The sequence below is a fragment of the Leptinotarsa decemlineata genome, unplaced genomic scaffold (assembly GCF_025532065.1).
Source record: "Leptinotarsa decemlineata unplaced genomic scaffold, Ldec_3_MD MMD2_tig00001064_RagTag_RagTag, whole genome shotgun sequence".
Lineage (NCBI taxonomy): Eukaryota > Metazoa > Arthropoda > Insecta > Coleoptera > Chrysomelidae > Leptinotarsa > Leptinotarsa decemlineata.
In genome coordinates this window covers 1388412-1412212 of record NW_027412558.1, presented here as the reverse complement: position 1 = coordinate 1412212, position 23801 = coordinate 1388412, and the positions used below count along the sequence as shown (strand labels likewise).

General features: G+C 40.0%; 1 protein-coding gene and 1 pseudogene across 1 annotated transcript in view; one reads left to right on the top strand and one right to left on the bottom strand.

The window, feature by feature from the left end:
- RhoGAP100F (Rho GTPase activating protein at 100F) overlaps nucleotides 1–23801 on the bottom strand; it is a 125141-nt gene that overhangs the window by 55193 nt on the left and 46147 nt on the right. Inside the window, 6 exon segments of the mRNA XM_074175504.1 lie at nucleotides 222–401; nucleotides 460–657; nucleotides 5245–5429; nucleotides 5432–5591; nucleotides 7504–7751; nucleotides 15177–15434. Coding sequence (XP_074031605.1) covers nucleotides 222–401; nucleotides 460–657; nucleotides 5245–5429; nucleotides 5432–5591; nucleotides 7504–7751; nucleotides 15177–15434 — 1229 coding nt within the window.
- On the top strand, nucleotides 21091–23391 carry LOC111504639 (pre-mRNA-splicing factor syf1 homolog; annotated as a pseudogene).

Genomic DNA, 23801 nt, shown 5'->3' with positions numbered 1-23801 from the left:
TCTCACTTTTTTCATCGGACCAGAATCTATAGTTTTTGCACTGCTTCACACCAAAGACCTGGACTGCAAAACGGGTTTCCAATGCATTCCATACCCTTTGTCATCAAATTTTGTGAGACTACAGCAGGGGTGAGTTACATTGTCTAACCAGGCCGTCTCACTTTGAAAGCAACCTAACCTAACATTTTCATTTAAGTTGAGATAAAATGAAGGCAACTCACCTATAGTAATAATAACCACTTCGGGATCCACTGGTTGCTTCGGTGTCACTGGAATAATCCAGGCTACCTCTGTTCCTCCGCATAGTACCAGAAGTTCCGTACTGAGTACCAGTAGTACCATACTTAGCTTGAGCTAGTTGAGCTGCGACTGCGGCTTGATCCACGAATCTTTGGTTATATCTGAAAAATAACGTCTCAAATCAATATAAGGTATTGCATGATGATCTGAATAACTTACCTGCTCATAGTCGATCCCGATTTGAGACTACTGCGTAGCAAGCTGTGCCGTCCAGCCTGGGTGATACTGGTGTAATCCGAATATTCCGTTTGAGGAAGATGCTGATCGGACCCAGATCTGGGCATTATTCTACGACTTCCTGTACCTGAATGTTGGACGTAGTAGTGGGAGGATGGACTTTGCTGGGAAGATATTCTGCTGCAAAGAAATAGTAGAAGATAAATGAAATATTTCAGAGATGGAATTGAAGGCAATCCTAGGCAAAAAGGTGATTCTCTTCAGGAAATGTAATGCAAACCCGTCAAGTGTTGAAATGCACGATTCTAGACGTGCTGATAATAATAATATAACATATATTAACAAAATTGGTTCAAGACTGTGTCTCGTAATTTACTTCAAAGATTTATATCATGGAAAAAGTCGATATCAACTTTTTATTTGGAACAATTCGAGATGAGAGACACTGTTTTCCATATTTGATTATGTAGCATCCACTGGCAAATGCATGTTTGTTTTTCCTGGAGATTCAGTTTCAGAAATTTTTAAAATAATGTGCTCAACGCAACAGATATAATTATTAATAATACCAGCTTTGAAAAAACTATTGAAACTAACTTCAAGTGACAATTGTAGTCCAGTTACGCGATCCCTCTCTGAATCTATAATATTGTTTCGATTACAGTAGGGAATTAGGGTTCGAAACTTTACGTGTAAGGTGTTAAAGTTTCAAGTTGCATGATTGACCAGGCAGGGTCGTATTGCTCACATTTTTCACACCAGCAAATTCAATATACATTTCCTGAAGATTCAGTTTCAGAAATTTTTAAAATAATGTGCTCAACGCAACAGATATAATTATTAATGATACCAGCTTTGGAAAAAGTATTGAAACTAACTTCAAGTGGCAATTGTAGTCCAGTTATGCGATCGCCCTCTGAATCTATAATATTGTTTCGATTACAGTAGGAAATTAGGGTTCAAAACTTTACGTGTAAGGTGTTACAGTTTTCAAGTTGCATGATTGACCAGGCAGGGTCGTATTGCTCACATTTTTCACACCAGCAAATTCAATATACATTTTCTGAAGATCCAGTTCCACAAATTTTTAAAATAATGTGCTTAACTCAACAGATATGATTATTACTAACACCAGCTTTGGAAAAACTATTGAAACTAACTTCAATTGTAGTCCAGTTACGCGATCACCCTCTGAAATAATAATATTGTTACGTTTACAGTAGGGAATTAGGGTTCGAAACTTTACGTGTAAGGTGTTACAGTTTTCAAGTTGCATAATTGACCAGGCATGGTCGTATTGCAAATAATTGCTCACGTTTTTCACACCAGCAAATTCAATTCACCCTCCATCTCTAACAGGAAATTCTTTTCCGGATATATTGTGAACGGCAAGATCCAGGGCGACCGTGACTGAAAGATTCATCAATGTCCCGATCATTTGTTATTTCTCGCAGGAACGCGTTCATTCCGGAAAGTGAGCGTCCTCAATACGCGTCTTAAAGGGAAATCGAGGAAAACAATGACTCGAGGAATTTTCCCGGTACAAAGACCATTCTTCGCATTCAATAACTTCGACAAATACAATTCCGTCGGCTGGCAATATCGACTGCTCGCACACAGTGCAGTGAATAATGTCCAATAATGTGCTGCGGTACTGAACGTTCAACACGAACAAACAACTTTGAATAACCCTCCAATAGTGAATGAGTGAACAATGCATACCAATGAAAAGTTCTCAGCTTCGATAATGTTTATTTTGTGAAGAGTTCAGGAAAAGCTATTGAGTTGAACTTAGAGATATCTAAATCAGTTGAACATTTCTGAGTTGAGCATCTACAGAAGAGAGCTACATCTGCTTTTGCAGCTCCCAAACTTTGAAGGAATCGGGAGACATTTCCTCACCAATGAGAGAAAAAGCTTAAGTAAGGTTACCTAGTTAATGATACGTTTCTTAATCATCCATCTATTTCATTTCGGAAGGGTAACTCTAGTCACTATCAGCAGAGCTTGCTTTGGCATGTGTTGTTGGTAGAGAGTGACAAACTTGTCGCGGTTTTGCAAACTGTCAAGTATAAATTTCACATTGAAGTGTTTTCAAATGCTTTATGGAATATGTAGAGAGTAATTCCAACTCAAGGACTATTATAGAGAAATTTGGCGCAGTCAGTAGGATAACTTAAATTTGTCGTTTCTGAACAACTTAAGGAAAGATCAACTCCATATCTTCAACTGAGCTCCATACCGAACGCGCAACATAGAACGTAGATATCAGAACTCCTACCTATTTCTCAAATGCGCTCCAAAACATAAACGTATCGGACTATTCCGCCAGACGTTACCACACACAACATCGATTAATTTCGCGAATGGTCCATTCGTCTCTCTAGTCGAATTACATTTCCATCTCCAAATGCGGACTCTTCGAAGCGACTGCATCGCTGACTGTTCGTGTTCTGCCGCGTGGACCAAATTCCATTTAGTTCGTTGTTGCTATCGAATCATCGGTAATTTCAATGTACCGGTTATGGGGAATTGTGAACGGATAATCGAATTCTGAGGTCGATGTTCAGGTTTATGTGATTAATAGGAAAACGAAATTGAATCTTGGAGAGATCGAGAAATCCTCGTAGAAAATAATGGCATGCGATATCTGGGACATTGTTACACTTTCAGAAGTTTCGAAAGCCGCTAGATCAGTTTATCACCTCTTCTTCATATATTTTTTTTTCATAACTACTGCAGGTGCAAAATACTACTTCTGTTCAAAATGAACATATATTGAACACGCACATTCTTCAAATTCATCCTTCTTCAGAATATTTTTCGAAAAAACGGTGTTTCGCTTACACAATCTTCAGCAAGCACCAGCCATCATAAAAAGCCAAAGTCGAGAAGAGCAAGTAAAACTACCAGAGCTGTTTTAAGTTAGAGGGGTTTTAATTTTCCGTCGATTCAGTAGATATTACCCTTGTAAGGAATCTTGTTATGTTCACTACTGGGTCAGGATTGCTTCATTTGATGAGGAGTTCATGTTTGTAACTGGAAAACTTTTTTTTGGTACCTTGGAAGCTGTCTGACTTGTTCATTTAGTCCAAGTCTCCAGAAAACACTGCAGCCTCTTGGGCTTATTGCGTTTATTCTCCCATCTTCTCATGACACCCATTCCATCAGTCTCGTTACATGTACTGGTCTGTACAGGTTCGTCATATACTTCTGGACGTAATTTCGTACGTCCATATATTGCCTGCCTCCTGTAATTCAGTGCCTCACATTCACATAAGATGTGTAGAGCTGTTTCTATCCCTTCGTTGCATAATGTGTCGCTGAGGTCTCCGTTATGGAGCCCCATTTTATTCAGGTGTCCTCTAAGCGGACAATGACCGGTTAATAACCCTGTAATTATTCTGAGCCGATCCCTAATATATTGAAGTAGTTCTTCGGTTCATTTCTCGGACGGTTCCCTAATGAAGGTTCTACTGTGTTTGTTGTCAGGTACTTTTGTCCAGTACTCTCTTCCACTTTTCATGGCATATGATTTTGGCCGTGAAGTTTGTGTTAAAGATGTACTTCGGTGTCATGTGGTCTGTGCACATATTCAATATGTGCTCCTCCACTTGTTCCGAAATTTCTGTTCGGTCCGATCTTTAGTAGTTCGGTGAGTTTTCCAGTCTGAATTGGCCCATCCTGGCCTCCCCCATTATCACAAAGTGTAAAGGAGGTAGATTCAGTAGTGTCTCCAATGCAGCTGTTGGGGTAGTTCTCATTGCTCCCGTCATTCCCAAACATGCAAGTCCTTGCACCTTGCCTAGTTTGTTGATGGCGGTCGCCTGCTTCATCTTTGGCCACCAGACCAGAGATGCGTATGTTATCATGGTTTAACCACCATCGTGTATAGCCAATATACGATGTCTGGTTTCATTCCCCATGTTTTCCATAGGTGCGTCTGGCGAGCATCAATGCTACCTCCACTTTCCTCTTTATCCTGTCCAAGTGTTGGTTGCAGGTCAGTTTGGAATCTAGGATTACTCCCAGATATTCAACCTCCCCCGACACTTGTATTCCTTGACCTCGAAGTTTTAGAGGTCCGAGACCCTCCGTTTTAGTCCTCTTGGTGAATGCTACTATGGTCGATTTGGATGGGCTTATGTTAAGCCCTTCTTCTTCGGTCCATCTTGTTATAATATTCGGGGCATCCCTTCACTATATTATTGTATTTAACCTGGAGTAAGATAACTAAGTCGTCTGCATAGCCCAGTACTTTATACCCATTGTGGTCCAAGATACATAATAGCTCGTCCATTACAAGATTCCAAATTGGAAGACTTACTTTGTGAAAGAGAATCATTCGAGTTGACACCTCGTACACTTCAATACAGGTTTGAACATGACCACAACTGACCTGTGTATACATGCTTTTCCAGCTTCCAGGAACCGTCTCGTCACTCGTAGCTAACAATTTATAGTATATCTGATTTTTTTTATGTCGATATAGGGTAACTCTCCCAAAGAACAACTACCAAATAAAAAACCTAGTATTCAGTCAAAACCAGATTAAGTGGTAGATCAGTACTTGCTAGAAATCGCACGTTGAAAAGTAAGACCTCATTTTTTGTAATATCACTTTTTTTTTTTAATTTTCATTAATCCTTGGCTCAGACAATCTTTGACTTTATAGGATTGTCGTTCGTAGGGGTGCTACAGCTGGTTAACAGAAAAACATTTCAACACTACGTCGTATTGAGGACAATATATCATTATTCAACTCACCTGGAAGTCAGCGGCTGCCCACCGGCAGACATTCTCCTACTGCTCATTCCGAACGAGTGCACTTTTTCCGCCAGACTCTCCAAAGTGTTCGGGTAGTTCCTCTCATAGGGTTGGAAGTGCTGCATGCTCGACTTGGGCTGCTCCGTGATGACAGGGGGCGGCGGCTGGTAGCCCCAGTTGCTATCGGCGGGCGGCTGTTATAGTACAGATCGAGGCCGTTGCTGTCGGCCTGCTGCTGCGATCCGGAGGAGTGGCGAGAATCTAAACTGGAGAGGCCCAGTCCGAGCCGGGAACGGGACTCGGACATTTCTCTACCGTCGCCGGTGTGTCTTTGCCTCATAGGTTCTCTGAAAAGAGGAATTTTCGTCGGTTATCAAATAGTTATGAGGGTACTACAGCGTGGACGTAAGAAGTTTCCTCCATTTCGAATTTTGAACGGGACTAAATATCAAGGTCAGACAAAGTCTATATGAGAAGCATAAGTAGACTCGGCCCCGATTGAGCCAGACAGACAGCCGGAGCGAGACAGACAGCCAGACATCCAACCGTGGTGTACCAGTGACGAACAGTGACGTTACCAGCCAGGCATACAACTAAATTGTCACGCGAGACAGGGTCAAATTGGTCTATATCAGGTTTTTGAATAGATCAGGTTTTTAGATAGGTTGAACGGATACTTGATCTGCTTCTATCGGGTCTGCTGAACTGGTTTTGATCCGGTTATGAACAGGTTTTATCAGGTTTGAACTGGTTTACAACAGGTCTGAACTGGTGATAATCTGATAATGTGGTTGAATTCTATATGTACCTAGGCTGAGAAAGCTATTATTTACCTCGCACATTATATCCCTCGGCGCAACGCGCCTCAGTGAATAATATGCTCAGTTGGTTGGATGTCTGGCTGTCTGTCTCGCTCCGGCTGTCTGTCTGGCTTAATCGGGGCCGAGTCTACTAGCATAATATTCAGTTCAAATTCAAGTATACCATATATTACTTATGTCAAACACTTGTTACTTGTTCTGGTAACCTTTCAAGGGAAGTTTTCCAGTTTATTGTCAAAACAATGGTTTGGCTCTTGACTTTTGGAAGAAAAAAATTGAAGCTGTTTCAATTTATGATGAATTAGGGTGAATTTATCACAAAACAAGGAATATTTGTTAACGGTTTCCTGATAATAATCTAATATATCGAAAGTAATTTAAAGAATCAGTCAGTCTCACAGGACCGTTTGAGTAAGTAGATGAGAGGAATCAAGAAGAAAGCCCAATGAAGAAGAAAAACAAGTTCATATCATGGTATCTCATCACTTTAGCGGACAAGTTGTCCACAAAAGATTGATGCTGAATAACCACATTCTAAGACAAATATTTTTGGAAGAAATATAACCAGTCCTCTGTATCTGGATATCCTACAAAATCGTATCAAGTCTGGGACTGTTAAAATTGCACAGGAAAATGAGTTCTCATATGAAGCTGATGTTAGGTTTCTGCATGATGAGGTTTCTCCTCCTCATGACGGGCTGATTCAAAAGTGCCTAGATGTCAAGTACCCCAACCAATGAAAGGAGAGACTTGGTTCCTTAGAATGGCCCGCTTTATCACCTGATATGACGCCCTTAGATTTTTTGTGGGAATACTTGGAATTATCAATGTACGTTATACATTTTCAGTACATTTCAGAACTCTGGATAGAATGAAAAGCGCTTGCAACGAAATTGCCCCTAAAACATCCCATAGTTTGATAAATGAATTAGTGAATAGGCTTTATTGTTGTTTCGAAATGAATGGTGAACATTTTGAACATTTATTGGCTGGGCATTTTTCTAGGATGTCAGATAATGAATACTAAGACCCAGAGGGCAGAATAAGTAAGGGACGACCGCGTGGAAAATGGATTCGTGATGTGGAAGAAGACTCAAAGATGCTGACGGTTAATAAACAGAGGAAATTTGCTAGGAATCGACGGAAATGGCAACGTATATGCGAGCAGGCCAAGATCCGCAAAGAATTGTTTCGCCAAGTATGATGATTGGGATGAAATGAACAAGGAACTCCGAAAAACGATTAAATCCAGTTTTTCAATTCGCAATCTTTCACACCCTCTCCACTCGAACGATCCATTCAGGTTGGCTCTGTATAGATATAGTGGAATATAAAATAATCTTAGAATAATTAATAGTATTTTCAGTTGACATTTAAAAGGTTAAAAATACATTCAGTCTCACTGCAAAGACATTCGATCTCCTACATTGACACTCACCTGTGATCACCTCCAAGGTCTCCTTCATCGGTCTCGTCCTCCCTCAGATCCCTCTTGATGACAACCACGGGAGGGGGTTTGTGTTCTGATCGGGGCTGCACGCTGGGGGAGCCCTGTCCGCCCTTGCTGCCCTTCCTCTGCCTCGTCGCCAGCACCAGTCTTCTGGGGATCGACATTATGATGACGACGTCGTCAAGGCTCATTCGCGTCACGTCCACCAGGTTAACTGCTAGGATTTCGTCGCCAACCTGGAAAAAATACGAGGTGTTTCATCCGATAGAGGTGCAGTGGAAGAACTGGTGATTCAACTGCTAGATATCAAAGACCAATTAGACTGTTGCAGTGAATGAAAATAAGCAATTTTAGATCAAATCTGAAGGTGGCTTTTGATGCAAGATATTTGGAATATAGTTCGATTGCGGGGGGGTTTTGGGTTATTACATTTAGTAGTAACATTCAAGAGTCATTGTTGCAATCATCAGAAGACTTCTAAATTCTCAATTCAGTTAGATGAGTTCACTTTACCAACCAATGAAGCATTGTTGTTATCATACATGAGGTTTATTAAAAATAAGAAAATATATCAAGAATTACGATTTGTCAGAAATCTAGAGACGGATACAAAAGGAGAAATCATATATAATACACTGGAAAAATGTTGTGATGAGAAAGAAATTCCACTGAGGAATATTATATCAGCTGCTACGGATGGCGCTCTAGCTATGACAGGACGTTACAAAGGCTTCATAGCGTACTTAAAAAATAAAATTCTAGATGTGCTCGCTCCATATTGCGTCATTCATAGGCAACATTTGGTTGCGAAAAATTTGAGTGAGCGCCTCTCTCAATCACTGCAATATATCATCAAATCAGTCAATGAAATCCTAAACAGCAATTCAAATGACAGATTATTTAATCAGCTTTGTTGCTAATGATGAAAATTTCAACCGATTGGTATTTCACACAGAGGTGCCTTGGTTATCAAGAGGTAACTGTCCGACTCGACTTTACAATCCATTTGACTGTGTAAATAGCAGGGGAGCCCACGATGCAAAATGGGGATTTACTCGAGCGTCATTAAGACATATTAGGTTGCAGAGCTTAGATGATAAAAAGAAAACATTTTTATATAATATATACCTTTTCATCGGTGGGGGAAGTGGCTATAGATTTTTGAATGTGTAAAAAAAAATTGTTGCATGGACATACTCTAGCGCGTCAGATATTGATAACATCAATGTCCTACGTATTTTAATTAATGTTGGTATGTTAATCTGATCGTTTGCATGATGTGGGTGGTTGTACGTAAGGGTTAAAAGTGAAAAAAAAATTATCGAGCGCGTCAGATTTTCTAAGGGGTATTAAGTGCAACAAAAAAAACTCTCATTCAATAATCTGACGATTTCGATCTGACGCAAACTCGCGGCCATTATTATAATGTGCAAAAAAATTCGCCATTTTGAAATACTCAAGCGCGTCATATTAAGATATATATGGTTCATCTTTATGTTTTAGACGTGCTGTCTCATAATCTGACGATTATCTAGAGGGATTCGATTAATCTAACAAAAACAATATTTTTAAATTTTTTTTTTATTGATTGAACCTAATTGATTGAAAAGCTCAGGAAATAGCATGCAAATAAAAAAGTGTATATTTTTTAAGTGGAATACTTGTATTTGTGAAAAAATAATTTTAACGAAATGCTCAAAAAAATTTATTTTTTTATAATCAATCGATTAATCAATGAAGAAAAGAGAAATGGAACTTTCTATGTTTTCACCACTTTTATTTGTAACTAACGTTACCGCAGTTTCGTCCTATAAGGACATTTTCAAACTTGAATATTGTATAAGTTTGAAAATATCCTTGTATATTGTGTTAGTTTGAAAATGTCCTTATCGGACGAAACTGCAGTAACGATAGTTACAAATAAAAGTGGTAAAAACATAGAAAATTCAATTTCTCTTTTCATCATTATGATTTCCTACCACGTAGAAACAGCTACATCCATCAATTAATTGATTAATTAATCATCATCTTCATCTTCATCACGAACGAGTCTCTGTGATCAGCTGTGATGGCGTCATGGCAACAGAATTCAGAGTGGGGACGGAGTGAGAGAGTAATAGATAGAGAAAAAGTGAATAGAGAATAAAGGAATAGAAACTCGAAGAGGGAAATATAGGTATCACACAGCTGCACGCATTAAACTTTATCGACAAATTTTTGTTATTTCGCCTTGCGGAAATCGTCGGATTATATATTTTTCGTTATCCTTGAATTATTTCCTTTGAAATAAAAAAAAAATTGCTACGCTCGAGAATGTCGAAATGACGTTATTTTTTTATAACTTTGCTGCTCTCCTCTTTCTTTCCGGGGTGAGTGGCGGGGAATCACTGTCTCTCTCTTATGGGTGTTTGACAGTCCCCGGTGCAGACCACACGGCACTCACCCAGTAAAGTTATCGGTCAACCACCCAATCCCGCACCTGCGGGTAACAGGCGTTGGCCGGTTTCAAGCTAGATGTGTGGGAGAGGTGTCTCGCAAGAGCCCTCGGCGGTTACTCATCCAACGCTGGAAAGGTAGCTTTCCTAACATGAGTGCCCCTTGGGGTAACGTAAGGGTATGCGGTGCAGACCACACGGCGTACACCCAAAAGTTGTTGATGAACCGCCTTATCCCGCACCTACACGGGTAATGGTTGCGACATCTTCGACATATGATGTGTGGTAGAGGATGCTCGTGAGAGTCCTCGACGGTTACTCATCAAACGTTGGAAAGGGAACTTTCCTAACATGAGTTCTAGGGGGGGAGGTGAGTGCCCGCTCGCGGCTGGAGGCTAGTGAGCCTCATCTCCAACTGGCGTTGGCCTCTTAGATGCAGCGGCTCCGCTAGCGGGTAAAGGGATACAGGGTTGCGGTAATCCATTCATGGGTGCATTGCATCCCCATTCTGAGGTACTGGACGGCCTATGCTGTTCCGTGATCCTCGCCTGCTTCTGTACGGATCCGAGCGTTCGAGGTGTCGGGGCTCGCGGTCCTTCCGGGCTCTAGTATCCGAGTCTAGTCTTGGAGGGCACCAAGGCAGACGCTTGAGGTGTCGGACCCCGGTTGGACGGAGCTACTAGTATCCGAGCTTAGGACCCCGACCTGCCACTTCCGGGACCACATTCCCAATTGATTTGGCATGGTTGGCGGGGGCAGGTGTGTGACGCGAGCACTCTCTGGCGAAAGAAGAGCTTAGTTAACTTGTACGAACGTTCGGTCGAACGCTGCCGATGGTCCTGTCTCTTGGTTAGCCACACTAAGTAGATGTAAGGAAGCAATTCCGGGTTCGGTGAGCGGGAGGAAGCCCTGCGAAATCCTGTTGGTGTGGGGTGAGGGGCGGTACCCGCAAGGATTTCCCGAAAATCCACCCCTCCACACCCGATCACATCCAACGCCAGGGTGCGTCTGGGGGGCCTAACTGGCCCCCCAGGCCCCCTGGTGCGGTCGTAACTATGACTCTCTTAATGGAATATACACTTTTTAGCAGGTAATTAACTCACTCTACCTCAATCTGACGCGCTCGAGAATTTCTGATGATCAATTTTTTTTTACTAATCTGATCCTTCATCCCTCACAGGCGGCCTCATATATGGGGCTCATATTTGGTGGAGGTACTTAACCGGGTACAAGATATCCCCCTGTATATTAATCTGCCGCGCTTTAGTGAATCCCAAAATCCTCACTTGGGCGCTCCCCTATCAATAACAGAGTTCTTGTAAAACAAAGACAAAGAATTGCACGACAACCTAATCACTTCAAAGAATGATATTGCGTACTTGACAGACCTGTATAAATTATTTAATTATGTCAATCTCCAACTCCAAGGTGACGACTAGAATTTGATTAAAATAAAAAAATGTCATTGCTGCTTTTGTAGCCAAATTGCTCTCATACAAGAATAACATCGGCGTGGGTTTCGCAATTTTCCTAATTTGTCAGCAGTATCCTTCAACAACGACGACTTGCTTGTTCACTGCCAACATTTCGAGAACCTCCACATTGATTTTGCAGAACGATTCCAGGACATTTTAAAATTGGGAATACCGGACTGGGTGTTGGATCCCTTTTCAAATGTCAACACAGCAGAATCACCCCAGCTGGAAGAAGAACTCATAGAACTGATAACGAACGAGGAAATGAAAATGAAATTCCTATCATCGTATTTGTGTGACCGTCGATTTAGTGCTGTGGCAACGCTGCTAACTATAAAGAGAAATCGGTTGCAGATTACCGAACGCGGTGATTTACGGCTGTTTTTGAATAAATTCGAGCCTGATATTAACAAACTTGTTGAAAATCATCAAATCCATCTTTCACATTAGATTAGTTTCAAAATTCAAATTGAAATGTTTGTTTTAATAACATGAATAAAAGTTTTCCTAATATTACAAAATGGTGTTTACATTACCCTCATCAGAAAGTCTTATTTTTGTTGTAATGTGATTTCTTATTATTATCATTATTATTTCCTTGTTTCATTATTGAGAATGTAGTTCATGAATTATTTATGTTCATCTTGCAATAACTTGGTTGAATTTAGAAATGTATGTTTTGCTGACAATACTTTATGAAGTTCGTTGTCGTTATCACCTCATTTAACTTGTTTAATTTCTATTGGCTAGAATATGAAAGGTAAAACAGTAACTAGCGTCTATGATCACGTGACAAGGAACTTCATAAAAAACGAGCGTTCTTTTGTTTGAGGAACACTTACACTTGCATTAACATTCTGAACAGACGACATGTAAATTATTTATCAAAACCTGTACTCTATTTTATCTATTCCGGCGACTTGTTGTGTTTTTGTGGTGAATAGAAACGTTTTTCTGCATTGAAGTTTTTCATTCCAATCATCTCCAACATTTTCACATGACAAACATAATTTAATTATTAAAATAATGACTGCGATTGTGATTCTTAAGATGTACTAAATTAAAAAAAAATGGAGGGCGCTAGAAAATAATAATTCTCGAAGCGGGCGGTAGACAAGAACCTCTGGTATACACCATGACAACGTAGAATGAATATTTATTGAGCTACACAAACGCGTAAAACACAAAACTTTCGAAACAATAATCCAATATTGTACGCCGTTCTAGTTTAGACAGAACAAAGACCGATATAATATCAAAACTTATTGAAATAATAAATCTCACAAAGGAGCACTGCATTGTTAGCGATGATCCGGCTTCCAGTAAAACGAATTACGTGTAATAACCGTTAATCTGCAAAGTTGTCCGGAGTTCAAAGAGCGTCAATTTTCCTCTTAGCAGCTTCAGTCTTATAAGATTTCCTGCGAATAGACTATTAAGCTTGACAAAACTAACTTCTTTTTATCAAGTGTATCCAATTAGTTTCAGGAAATTGATTTCGAATTTGGTATTGCATAGATCTAGCAAAGTCGTTTACGATGTTACGTTCTATTTTGAAACGGTAAGTGTTGGAAAACTGAAATTTGGAGAATACGTATGCATATACACTGTTCATTTCCTTCACGAAATGATAATGCAACTGCTCATACTAATCAATGGCAACTGATGAGTCGCATCAACCACGGACTTGACCGACGCCCACGCTTCTTTGAACTATCAACCGATGTGAACGACACAGAATCATGACAGATCTTCAGCATAGATCATTGATCATTCGTGAAACTGGTCTAGGCGATGAAAATCTTCATTGTATCTCGTATTTTAATAATAGCAATTTGAAATTCAAACTTGAAACAACAAATAATATTGAATAAATATAAATGTAATGCCTGGTTCCACGTAGCCTCGCTGGATACAGAGATGACAGAATCACTCGTGGTTCTGTTATTCCCTAACTGAAAGGCATCCCAACGATGGCTTAATCCTAAGGTTTGTGTATCCGTGACGAGAGGATGAATGACACCGAGCCTATCAGCTGTCTCTACGGAACCTTCGAGATACCGGGCGACGTGATTGACCTTCTTTCCCTAGCAACTTGTGGGACAAGGATAAGAAGAATTGGTTCCACGTACAACATCAGAACCTTCTTCAGATCCGGTAACACTATCCGTAGCAGCCTCACGAAAACCAGGCCACCAAAGGCGGACTGCGATTCCAAGAATTGCATTTACCGGATACCCTGTGAGTGCGGAAAATCCTATATTGGTGAAACTAAGAGGCCATTGAATGTTCGCATTGCCGAGCACATGAAACACACACAGCGAGGGGAAACCAGCAAATCAGGAATAGCAGACCATGTTTGGACCCATCAACACAACATCGAGTGGTCCCAAGCTGAGATCTTGCACAGAGAGGAACATTGGTTAAGGAGAAAATTCAAGGAAGCCACATACATGTTGTCCAACAACGTATTCAGCCAGGTCAGCGTAGAAATACGCAACATATAGAAACCCATCATCAAGCGAAAAATGGCCAACTCCCGCCAAAACGGTCATCTCCAACGGAACCAGTGAAGCGGAAAATGGAAAGCAGGGATGAGTGAAAGTATTTGAACGACCTATAAATAGTCATCTCTCGGAGAAATCAGTCCAGTCATCACCTTAAGACGATTGTAGATACTAACAATCGAAACGTCGTGAACTAACATGACTTGGAATCTCTACACTTTTTATTTTTATTTTCTTTTTTTTCATTCCTTTATTTTTATTTTGTTTTTAATAATTCAATTGTTATTTTTTTACTTGTAGTTTAGTTCAATATTATTTCATTTCAGGTTTATTTTGCTTAATATAATTGTTATTTTCAGCTATTCATTTTTAATTATTTTTTTAGTTGTTTCATGGATTTCATATCATTTTATATATTAGACAATGGAAGTCCGTACTAGTGAAATTTATCATGAAACATTGTCAATCACCTTCAAACATCACTGACCACTGTCTAAAAATAGTCATTAACTGCCGACATCACCTCTTCATCGTTGTTTGGGAACAGAAAATAATCCGAGGGGGCTAAATCTGGCGAGGTTGCATGAGGTAGTGACTTAAACTTTAATTGATTAATTTTGTTCATTGCGATAATGGATTTGTGAGATGGTGCATTATCTTGATGAAACAACACTATTTTCTTAGCCTAATGCGACCGTTTGTGCTTGATTTCTTTACTCAAACGTATAGTGGTATTTTTCAAATAACTACCACTATCTCTAGGTCAGGCCGGGTAGGTACTTCTAGAACCACCGTCGTACATGTAATGTTTCTGAATACACAGAACGGTTTGTTCGCATTCTCTTTGGCATTTTTCTCCTTCGATATCTCAAAACTGGGGCATTTTCGAACAGTGGACTATCGAATTTTGAAAACTACAATACGTCTAAATTTCAGAAAACTCGTTCGTATTTGTCATGTACAGTAAAAAATAAATTACATTCAGTTGGCAACACCTTACTATGAATGGTTGGCAGTAAAATAAAGTGGATTGACAGGGGGACTGTCTGTCAGAAAAATGTGGGTGATGTATGAATCAGTCAGTGTTCTGTGACAACAAAATATAGTTTTCGGTCTGTCAGTTTCTATTCCGTTGCTCGTACATGATCTTAATACAGAAAACATTAAATATATCTTGTTTGTATACATACAAATACAACAGTGATCTTCTACTTCAACTGGAACAATCTCCAAAGAACTCTTACCTTCAAACACCCGCTGTTGTATACCGCTGATTCCAGCGCTATCCTGGATATGAAGACGCCGTCGTTTCTATCGATCCCGTTTCCTTCTCTTATGTACAAGCCCAAAGTCTGGCCAGGCCTCTTCACTATCTCAACGAATTGGACCGTTTGCTTAGCATCTTGCATGGACGTGAACCTTTTCGCTGCTTCACTGGCAGTCCTGCCAAGATGCCGAGCCTCCAGGATCCTCACGATCATCTCCCCGCGTTTTTCCACGTGCTGAAATCATAAGATTCAAAGTAAGGGAAAAGAACCTGGGTGAGGATCAGGAAACATGCTTGAAACCATTAACTATTACTATTATCGTAAAGACCCGACAAAATAGTGAGATTCTTTGAACAATTGATACCACTTTGGCGAACTCGCTTCATCTTAACATCTGGTCAAGCAAGAGTCCAAACACCCATTTGTTTTATATGGATGATCCTTGAGGGTGGTGGAAGCATGCTATCGGTATAAAATTTGGGATAGAAAAATGTGCAATGGTCCGTCTCAAAAGAGGACGATGCGGGGACTACGGAGATGATGTGCAGCTCGTAGATGGAAGCATCCTTCACCGTCTGGATGCCGGAGAGACGTATACTTACCTCGGGGTGGAACAACGCCACTCACACGAGGTAACAGCAGTGAAGAACTCTCTCCGCGGCAAGTATCAGCACAAACTTCGACAGATCTGGTCATCGGAACTGTCGGCGAAGAACAAAGTTGCTGCAACAAATATGCTTGACGTTCCAATCTTACTCTACTCGTTTGGAGTAGTGAAGTGGACTCGAGAGGAGCTCGATGTAAAGACCCGAAAAATAATGCATCTCTATAGGAGTTTGCATTTCAAATCGTCTGTTCCACGGTTGTTCTTCCCCCGACAACAGGGGGGGGCCGTGGAATTTTGAGTTTGGAGTGTCTACATGACAGAATGGTACTGGATACAGCCTGTAAAGTCGTCAGGAGTTTGGATCCCCTTCTCTGCATGGTCCGTGACCATGAGAGAGCAGGAATTGGAGCATTTCTCTTTAGAGCAACTGATGAACTCAATTTAGTTTTCGACACTGAACGAGGTGACCACAAATCTGTCACGAGTTGTAACCTGTTCAGCAAAAAGCTAATATAAAAGCCGCAGAGATCACCTTACTTCTGCGGAAACACAAGGATAAGCCAATACATGGGGTCTTCATCAACAACATTGAAGACCTACGGCGTATCAAAGCGCCTGACTTTCGCTTTCCTCAGGTCGAGTGGGCTGAAGTCGAAAACTGAGGGGTTCCTCATGGCTTGCGAAGATGGTGTCTTCAACACCTTAGTCTACCGCAGTCGCGTGATGGGTATAGAGGTTCTTGACACAAGGTGCAGGGCCTGTCGTAAGGTGCCCGAGACCCTAATGCACTTGCTATCAGTATGTCCAGCATATGCGGTCTCGGCCTATATCCATCGACATAACAGGGCCCTAAAAGTGCTATATTACCATCTACGGCACTCTTGCGGTATTGACGAGACACCGCACGCCGCACGCTCCGGGGGATATTGAAACCGTTGTGGGGAACGAGGAGTGTCGAATTTATTGGAACTATTCGTTCCCCACCCGCAGGCTCATTCCAGGTGATGGGGCTGATGTAGTTCCTCTTGACCATCAGAGCAAGACGATATTTGTCGTGGAGTTTTCACCTCCTGGCGAGACGAATATCGCCAGAAAAGAGGAGGAAAAACGGATAAAATATCGAGATTTTCTCTTCGAACTCCGCAGACTCTATCCAGATCACTCTGTCAAGATGGTAGTTCTGATTATTGGAGTCCTTGGTGGAATGATCTCCTCTCTACTCTCGAATCTTAAAATCATACCAGCATGCCGCACTAAGGCAGAAATCTTAGCCGGACAAATGCAGATGGCTGTCATTCTTGGCTCACTGCTCTTGCCCAGGGCACACGATTCTCGGACCCAATGATCACTTACCCCACGGTGGTGAGAGTGATCGTTGGCTGGTAATGCTGGCGCGCCCTCCCGAATGTATCGGGGCTTCGGGGGATAGGGCCTGACCAGCGCATACTATGGTAAAAAAATAATAATTAAAATGGACACCAATATGTCTTGGCACAATCGTGTCGCTGAAATTGCAAAGCCTGCTTCTCAAAAACTTGGAACACTGTTCCGAACCAGAAAACTGTACACACATCAGCAACTTTTGATGCTGTATAAAGCTCAGATCAGACCTTTTTTGGAGTATTGTTCTCATACATGGAGCTCCGCCCCTAAGAATACCCTGAAGCTGCTGGATTCCATGCGGGAAAGAGCCATCCGCCTGATTGGAGACGCGAACGTCACCTGCAACTTTGACAGCCTGGAACATCGAAGACAGGTTGGAGATTCATCTATCTTTCATAGATTCTTTCACGGGAGGTTTTTCCGAATGAATTCAATCTTCAGCGATTCAAATCCATCGTGAATCGCTACTTTCGTATGGGCACAGTGACATTTTCAGAGCTGTTTTTTTCAAAGTGAAATAAACTCCATTCTCTTTTTTCTGGATTGAAAAGTTCCAGAAATATTAATCAAAATGACTGACTGATACTACTGAATCTCACTGTATATCGATCTTTCTCCACAGTATTGTGCGTGCAACTAACAATCGTGAAATTTACATTTGAAACTGATAATTAGACAAAACTCTAGTAGCGATTACCTTTTACCACATGAACAAATGAGAAAACAAGAAACGGGAATTGAACATGATATATCTCCCCCAGTTAATATATCAAACTTGAGCTGTTGCAAATTTTCAGAGAAAACTTAGAGAAGTCAAAGCTTGAACAAAGTCTTCTGAGGCAAAATTTGAATATATTTCACAATCCTTACTGTCTTTATGGGTATGCATAGTCGGAACGAAGATGATATTCTGCCTAAAGACATAATCAGAGCCAACAAAAGTGATATCAAGAATAACAAAAAGAATTGTACTTTAGTATATCACTCCATCAACTTGGACCACAAAATTGCATATGACAGTGCCAAAATGTAGATTTCTCTAATAGCTTACATAAATAATATACCTAGAAATATCTAACATCTTTGAATATCCACTCAGTATGAATTCTAGAAGGGACGTTGAAGGTCTCAACATGAACTATATTTACTAACTAGTTGCTTACAGTAATAAATATATGTTTTATTTCCATACTTTTTCAATATTAATAATGTAGTATGTCGATATAGTACATTTTTTTTGAATAATCAATTTTATTCATTCTGGTCATGTCATGACAACTGATTAGTTATCTGAAAACTTTCCTCCAACGTATCAATGACATCCTGTTAATTGAATTTTTTTCACAAAATTTTTCTTAACTCTCTTGGTACAGGCAGTCACTCTGAGAGACGCTTCCATCTATTTTGAGTTCCATGTTTCATGACAGTTGACTTGGACATGTCCTCCAAAAAGTCTACAAAATGGGTTTTGAAAATTTCAAACAATTGTGCTAATCTTTTTTTGTCGTCTCTTCGTTTCAACTTTATACGGTCTTTCCCATGTGTTTGAATTTCACGAGTGTTCTTATATCCTTCTAATTAATTAATGTATCAAGGAAAACATTGATTTTCTTGCTGTCTTCATATTCATAACCTCACCTTTGGTAAGTACCGGCTTCACTTATTTTGCAATTGTCATTTTATCATATCTAATTGTACGATAAAGTTCCTGAAGACACTAAAAATTCCTTCCAATTGGCCGAAATAAAAATTATTATTCTCGTAGGCGGGCCGTTTTACGGAGGGTAAATAGGAATAATTATTCACGAGAAGTATGTCAAAAATGAAACTCAATGAGAATTGTTTTCAAAATTGGATTCAGCATCTCCAAAAACTCTTATGTACGAAAAAATATGGATGATATCCGCCTTTCTCAGGTACTTAAATCTATCCCAGAACTGAAGTGATAGTCGCTATAAACTGTTATGGAGATGATATGAATTTTTATCATTTACACTCAAAACCGGACGTATTTTTGGGTTCGTAATTTGTTTTCAATAACTCATTTTGTATATACATTCGAAAACCATAGCATAATAATGAGGTTAATGACCTTAATTTGTGTCATAATTCAAATTCTCTCGTAATAAGAGGTGAATTACTCTTTCGTATCACAACTTCAACACAGTTCCAACTTTTATTTCTCCAGCTTTTTCTCTGTATATCGCTGCATCACTAATTAAAACCATCCTTGGTCCCTCGCTTTTATTTAACTATTTTCCGAGCACTCCTTCCCTTTGCCAAAACATTCCAACAGGCGCTTTTCGGAAACGATACAAAGTAACCTTGTTGTCCGAGTTAATTGAATCACTAACAGCGAGAGGAAAAGAAGCAAAAAATCTAAAGGAACTGAGTCCTTTGGAGCACATTTATGTAAAACGTAAATGTTTTTTATTCTGTTTGAGGTTGATTAAATCCTGTTTATCTTTTCTTTATTCCTCACAAAGTGCTCTTTGAAGTGCAATTAATTTGCTTGAATTAACCGGCTCTAAAACAGAATGGCTATAGAATGAGCGACATCTAGAAGTTATAATTTGAATGTCAAACTCAAGGAAATCATTGATTATTGTAAAAAAACATAGTAGCAAACATTTGGAGATAAAGTTTCTCCATGTGTTTGCGATATTCATATACATGAATATTAAAGTGAACTTTTCATTCGCTAAAACACTTTTGTATACTAATTGGCAAGTAGCTCATTATAATGGAATATAATACTTCCTTCTCAGAAGCTCAGCTCGGAAGGAATGTAAAAATAAATTCAAAATTGGTGAATTGATCATTTAATTCATCTGTTTCTGCCAGAGCTTTGTTCCAAATAAAAAGAAGAGAACAAATATTCAATCGGTTTCTTTGTTTTCCTTCAGTTTTGCGTTGACGCTAATGCCACCTTGTGGCAATAACTCTTCCGGTATGTAGGTACTCTGGAAGAGATGGAAGTTTTTCGAGATTTCACGTTGAAATATGCATTTCTTTCAATGAACTCACCCATCTTTCGTATTGTGGAAAGTGGAAAACCCACAGAGTTCAAGTGATCATTTAATCTATGTCATTACAATTTCGTAAGGGCACTTCATTTCCAAAGAACCGCCATCATTTCAAAACTTCATTTTCTAATTGACAGTGGAGGCAGAAACTTGGAAAAAAACTAATAGAAAACCAGCTCACGTTCACCGCGAACAGATATACAAACTTAAAAGCTGCCGTGGCCGTAAACCCTGATTAATTTCTCAAGTTGGCTCTGCTCTGCTCGCTCTTTCCGATACCAGTTTCGAGGCTGGAAATCAATTACGTTGGATTTTAGAGACCTCTCTAGTTTTTAAAGCACGGCTTTAAGATGCCAATCAGTCAAAACAACTTTGAAGCACACTTTAATTGAAAGTGATTTAAGGATGATTGCGTATATTTTCCATGAATTTGGAAAGAGGTATCAATATGATGAAACTAATTATTGAAAAAATATGAAATGAAATGGAATGAAATTTCAGAGAGATGGTATTGAAGTATCAGATATATTAATGGCTGATATTCATATGATCGAAAAATGTCGATCTCAACCATATGAAGTTTATTCCACATTAACGCAGTTCTCCAGGTGAAAGAGTTCTATCATAATGGATTGCCAGAACTATTAATTTATCTAATCAGATTTTGTTAATAGCTACTGTCATATCGAAGACACCTTCCCTTCCCCCACTCATGATAGCTCTAAGTTCAGTTAATTTTACAATTCTCAACTGTGCGACTGCTTTTGATTGTTAGGGAGTTGAGGGACTGTTCAGATAGCGAACCCGAGTATGGCTCCTGAGAAATTAGTGGCTGGGTACATGTCTAAGAACGCACCCAATTGAACGAATTAACCTGAAAAATAATTTCCTAAAAATAGAGTAAACATAAAACATAAACAAAAAATAAGTAATATGGTGCAACAATCCGAACACATAGAAGTAAAATTCAGTGATGATAACTTGCCTTATGAAGAAGAGATTCTTCGCAACCCGTATTCAGTCAAGCAGTGGTTGCGATATGTTGAACACAAAAAGGCAGCTCCGAAAGGAGTCAACATCGTATATGAAAGAGCCCTGAGGCAACTGCCAGGTTCTCACAAGGTATGGTATAAATATCTACGAACTAGGAGAATGCAAGTCAAATCTCGGTGCATAATAGACCCCGAATATGAAGAGGTAAATAATGCATTCGGAAGGGACCTGGTGTTCATACACAAGATGCCTCGAATCTGGATGGACTACTGCACATTCCTTACCGATCAGTGCAAAATAAGAAGAACCAGAAAGGTGTTCGACAGAGCTTTGAGAGCATTGCCCGTAACACAACATAATAGAATTTGGCCTTTGTACTTGAGATTTGTAAAGCAGCATGATATTCCTGAGACTGCTGTCCGGGTATGCAGGAGGTAGTGGAAACTGTGTGCAGAAAATACACAGAAATGTGTGGACTCCTCACAGAAATAGATCGGCTTGACGAAGCTGCCCAAGTATTGGCAAAAATTGTCAGTGATGAAAATTTTGCTTCCCAGAAAGGAACTCATATCAAAAAATCCTGACAAGATTCGCTCCTTAAATGTTGATGCTATCATCAGAGGAGGCCTGAGACGCTATACTGATCAACTGGGCCACCTCTGGAACTCCTTAGCAAACCACTATGTACGCAGTGGCCTGTTCGAAAGAGCAAGAGACATTTATGAGGAAGCTATTCAAACAGTCACTACCGTTCGTGATTTCACCCAAGTTTTTGATTCTTACGCACAGTTTGAGGAATTGAGTCTTAGCAAGAAAATGGAAGAGGTTGCTAATCAGGCTAATCCTACAGAAGATGAGAATACAAATCTGGAAATGAGGCTATCGGGATTTGAAAATCTCATGGAAAGGAGATTGCTGTTGCTTAACTCCGTACTTCTGAGACAGAACCTGCATAACGTCCAAGAATGGCATAAAGGGGTCCAACTGTATGAATATAAACCACTGGAAATAATCAACACTTACGGTGTAAAGTAGGGTCTATAAATCACTGAAAGTGTGGTCCATGTACGCTGATTTAGAATAAAGTTTCGGTACATTTAAATCTTCCAAAGCTATCTATGATCGCATAATAGATCTGAAAATCGACACACCTCAGATCATGATCAACTACGGATTATTTTTGGAAGAAAATAACTACTTTGAGGAAGCGTTCAGGGCTAACGAAAAAGGCATCTCTCTTTTCAAGTGGCCAAATATTTACGACATTTGAAATACTTATCTCACCAAGTTCCTCAAACGATATGGAGGTACTAAACTTGAACGAGCCAGGGATCTTTTCGAGCAGTGTTTAGAGGGGTTTCCTCCTCAGTTCGCGAAACATTTCTACCTTCTCTACGCCAAGCTGGAAGAAGAGCATGGAATGGCTAGACATGCGATGGCTGTTTACGAAAGGTCTACCAAAGCTGTGCCAGAAGGGGAAATGTTCGAAATATTCAATATATACATAAAGAGAGCGGCAGAAATCTATGGTATCCCAAAAACTAGTCAAATTTATGAAAAGGCGATTGAGGTGCTACCAGAAGATAAAACGAGGGATATCTGCATTAGGTTTGCTGATATGGAGAAAAAATTAGGGGAAATAGACAGAGCGAGAGCTATCTATGCTCATTGCAGCCAAATTTGCGATCCGCGTATAACAAACGACTTCTGGCAGATTTGGAAGGAGTTCGAAGTATGACACGGCAACGTGTCCAGGCAATGTTCAACACCCTGGTTAACATGATGTCGGCGCAGATGCTGAGTACAGCTGCCAGTATGTCTAGAACTGTCGCAGATCTGGTACCTGGTGTCAAGGATGGAATGCGATTGCTGAAAGCCAAAGCAGTGGAAATGTCAGGAATAAACTTTGTCAGGGGAGAAACCCAGGGAGATAAAAAAGACAAAGTTGTCAATCCTGATGAGATTGATATCGATGATGAAGATGAAGAAGAGGATGTACCTGTGGAAAAACAAAGTATTTCCTCCGAGGTATTTGGAAGTTTGCGGGTGCAGGTACCGAAAAAGGAAGATGACCAGTGAGACTAGTGATTAGTTTTAATGCTTTATAAAGATTAAGTTTACCTGTTTCATAAAAAAATAGTGATGAACGAATTTTCTTAATAAATAAGGGAGAATTGTAAGTCTTATTTGTCTGTCATCTAGTCAGGAAATAGATCAATTCTCTCTTCCAAAATATGATTGAATGAATGTAATTCAGTTTGCATAGTTTCCATAAATTAAACCAGTGACAGCAAATCGATCACACCGCAAGCACCTAAAAATAAAGCTAGCTCAAAAACTATACTTTTTCCAGTAAAAATGTCCGCATTATGTCATAAATAATGCATCCAAGACGTTCCACAAAGCCATCGAGCAGGTGGAGTTTCTGTCTCATCGGTGACTTGTCTTCCGAGGTATTTTCTCCCAAGTCTCGGTGGATTTCTCGTTGCATGCGCCGGTGCATTGGAGATTCGTGTCTCAGAGAATATTTTCATAGAAATACTCCAACCTGAAAGCTGTCGTAATCGTAAAGTGGGGTCCTGCTGTCAGGAT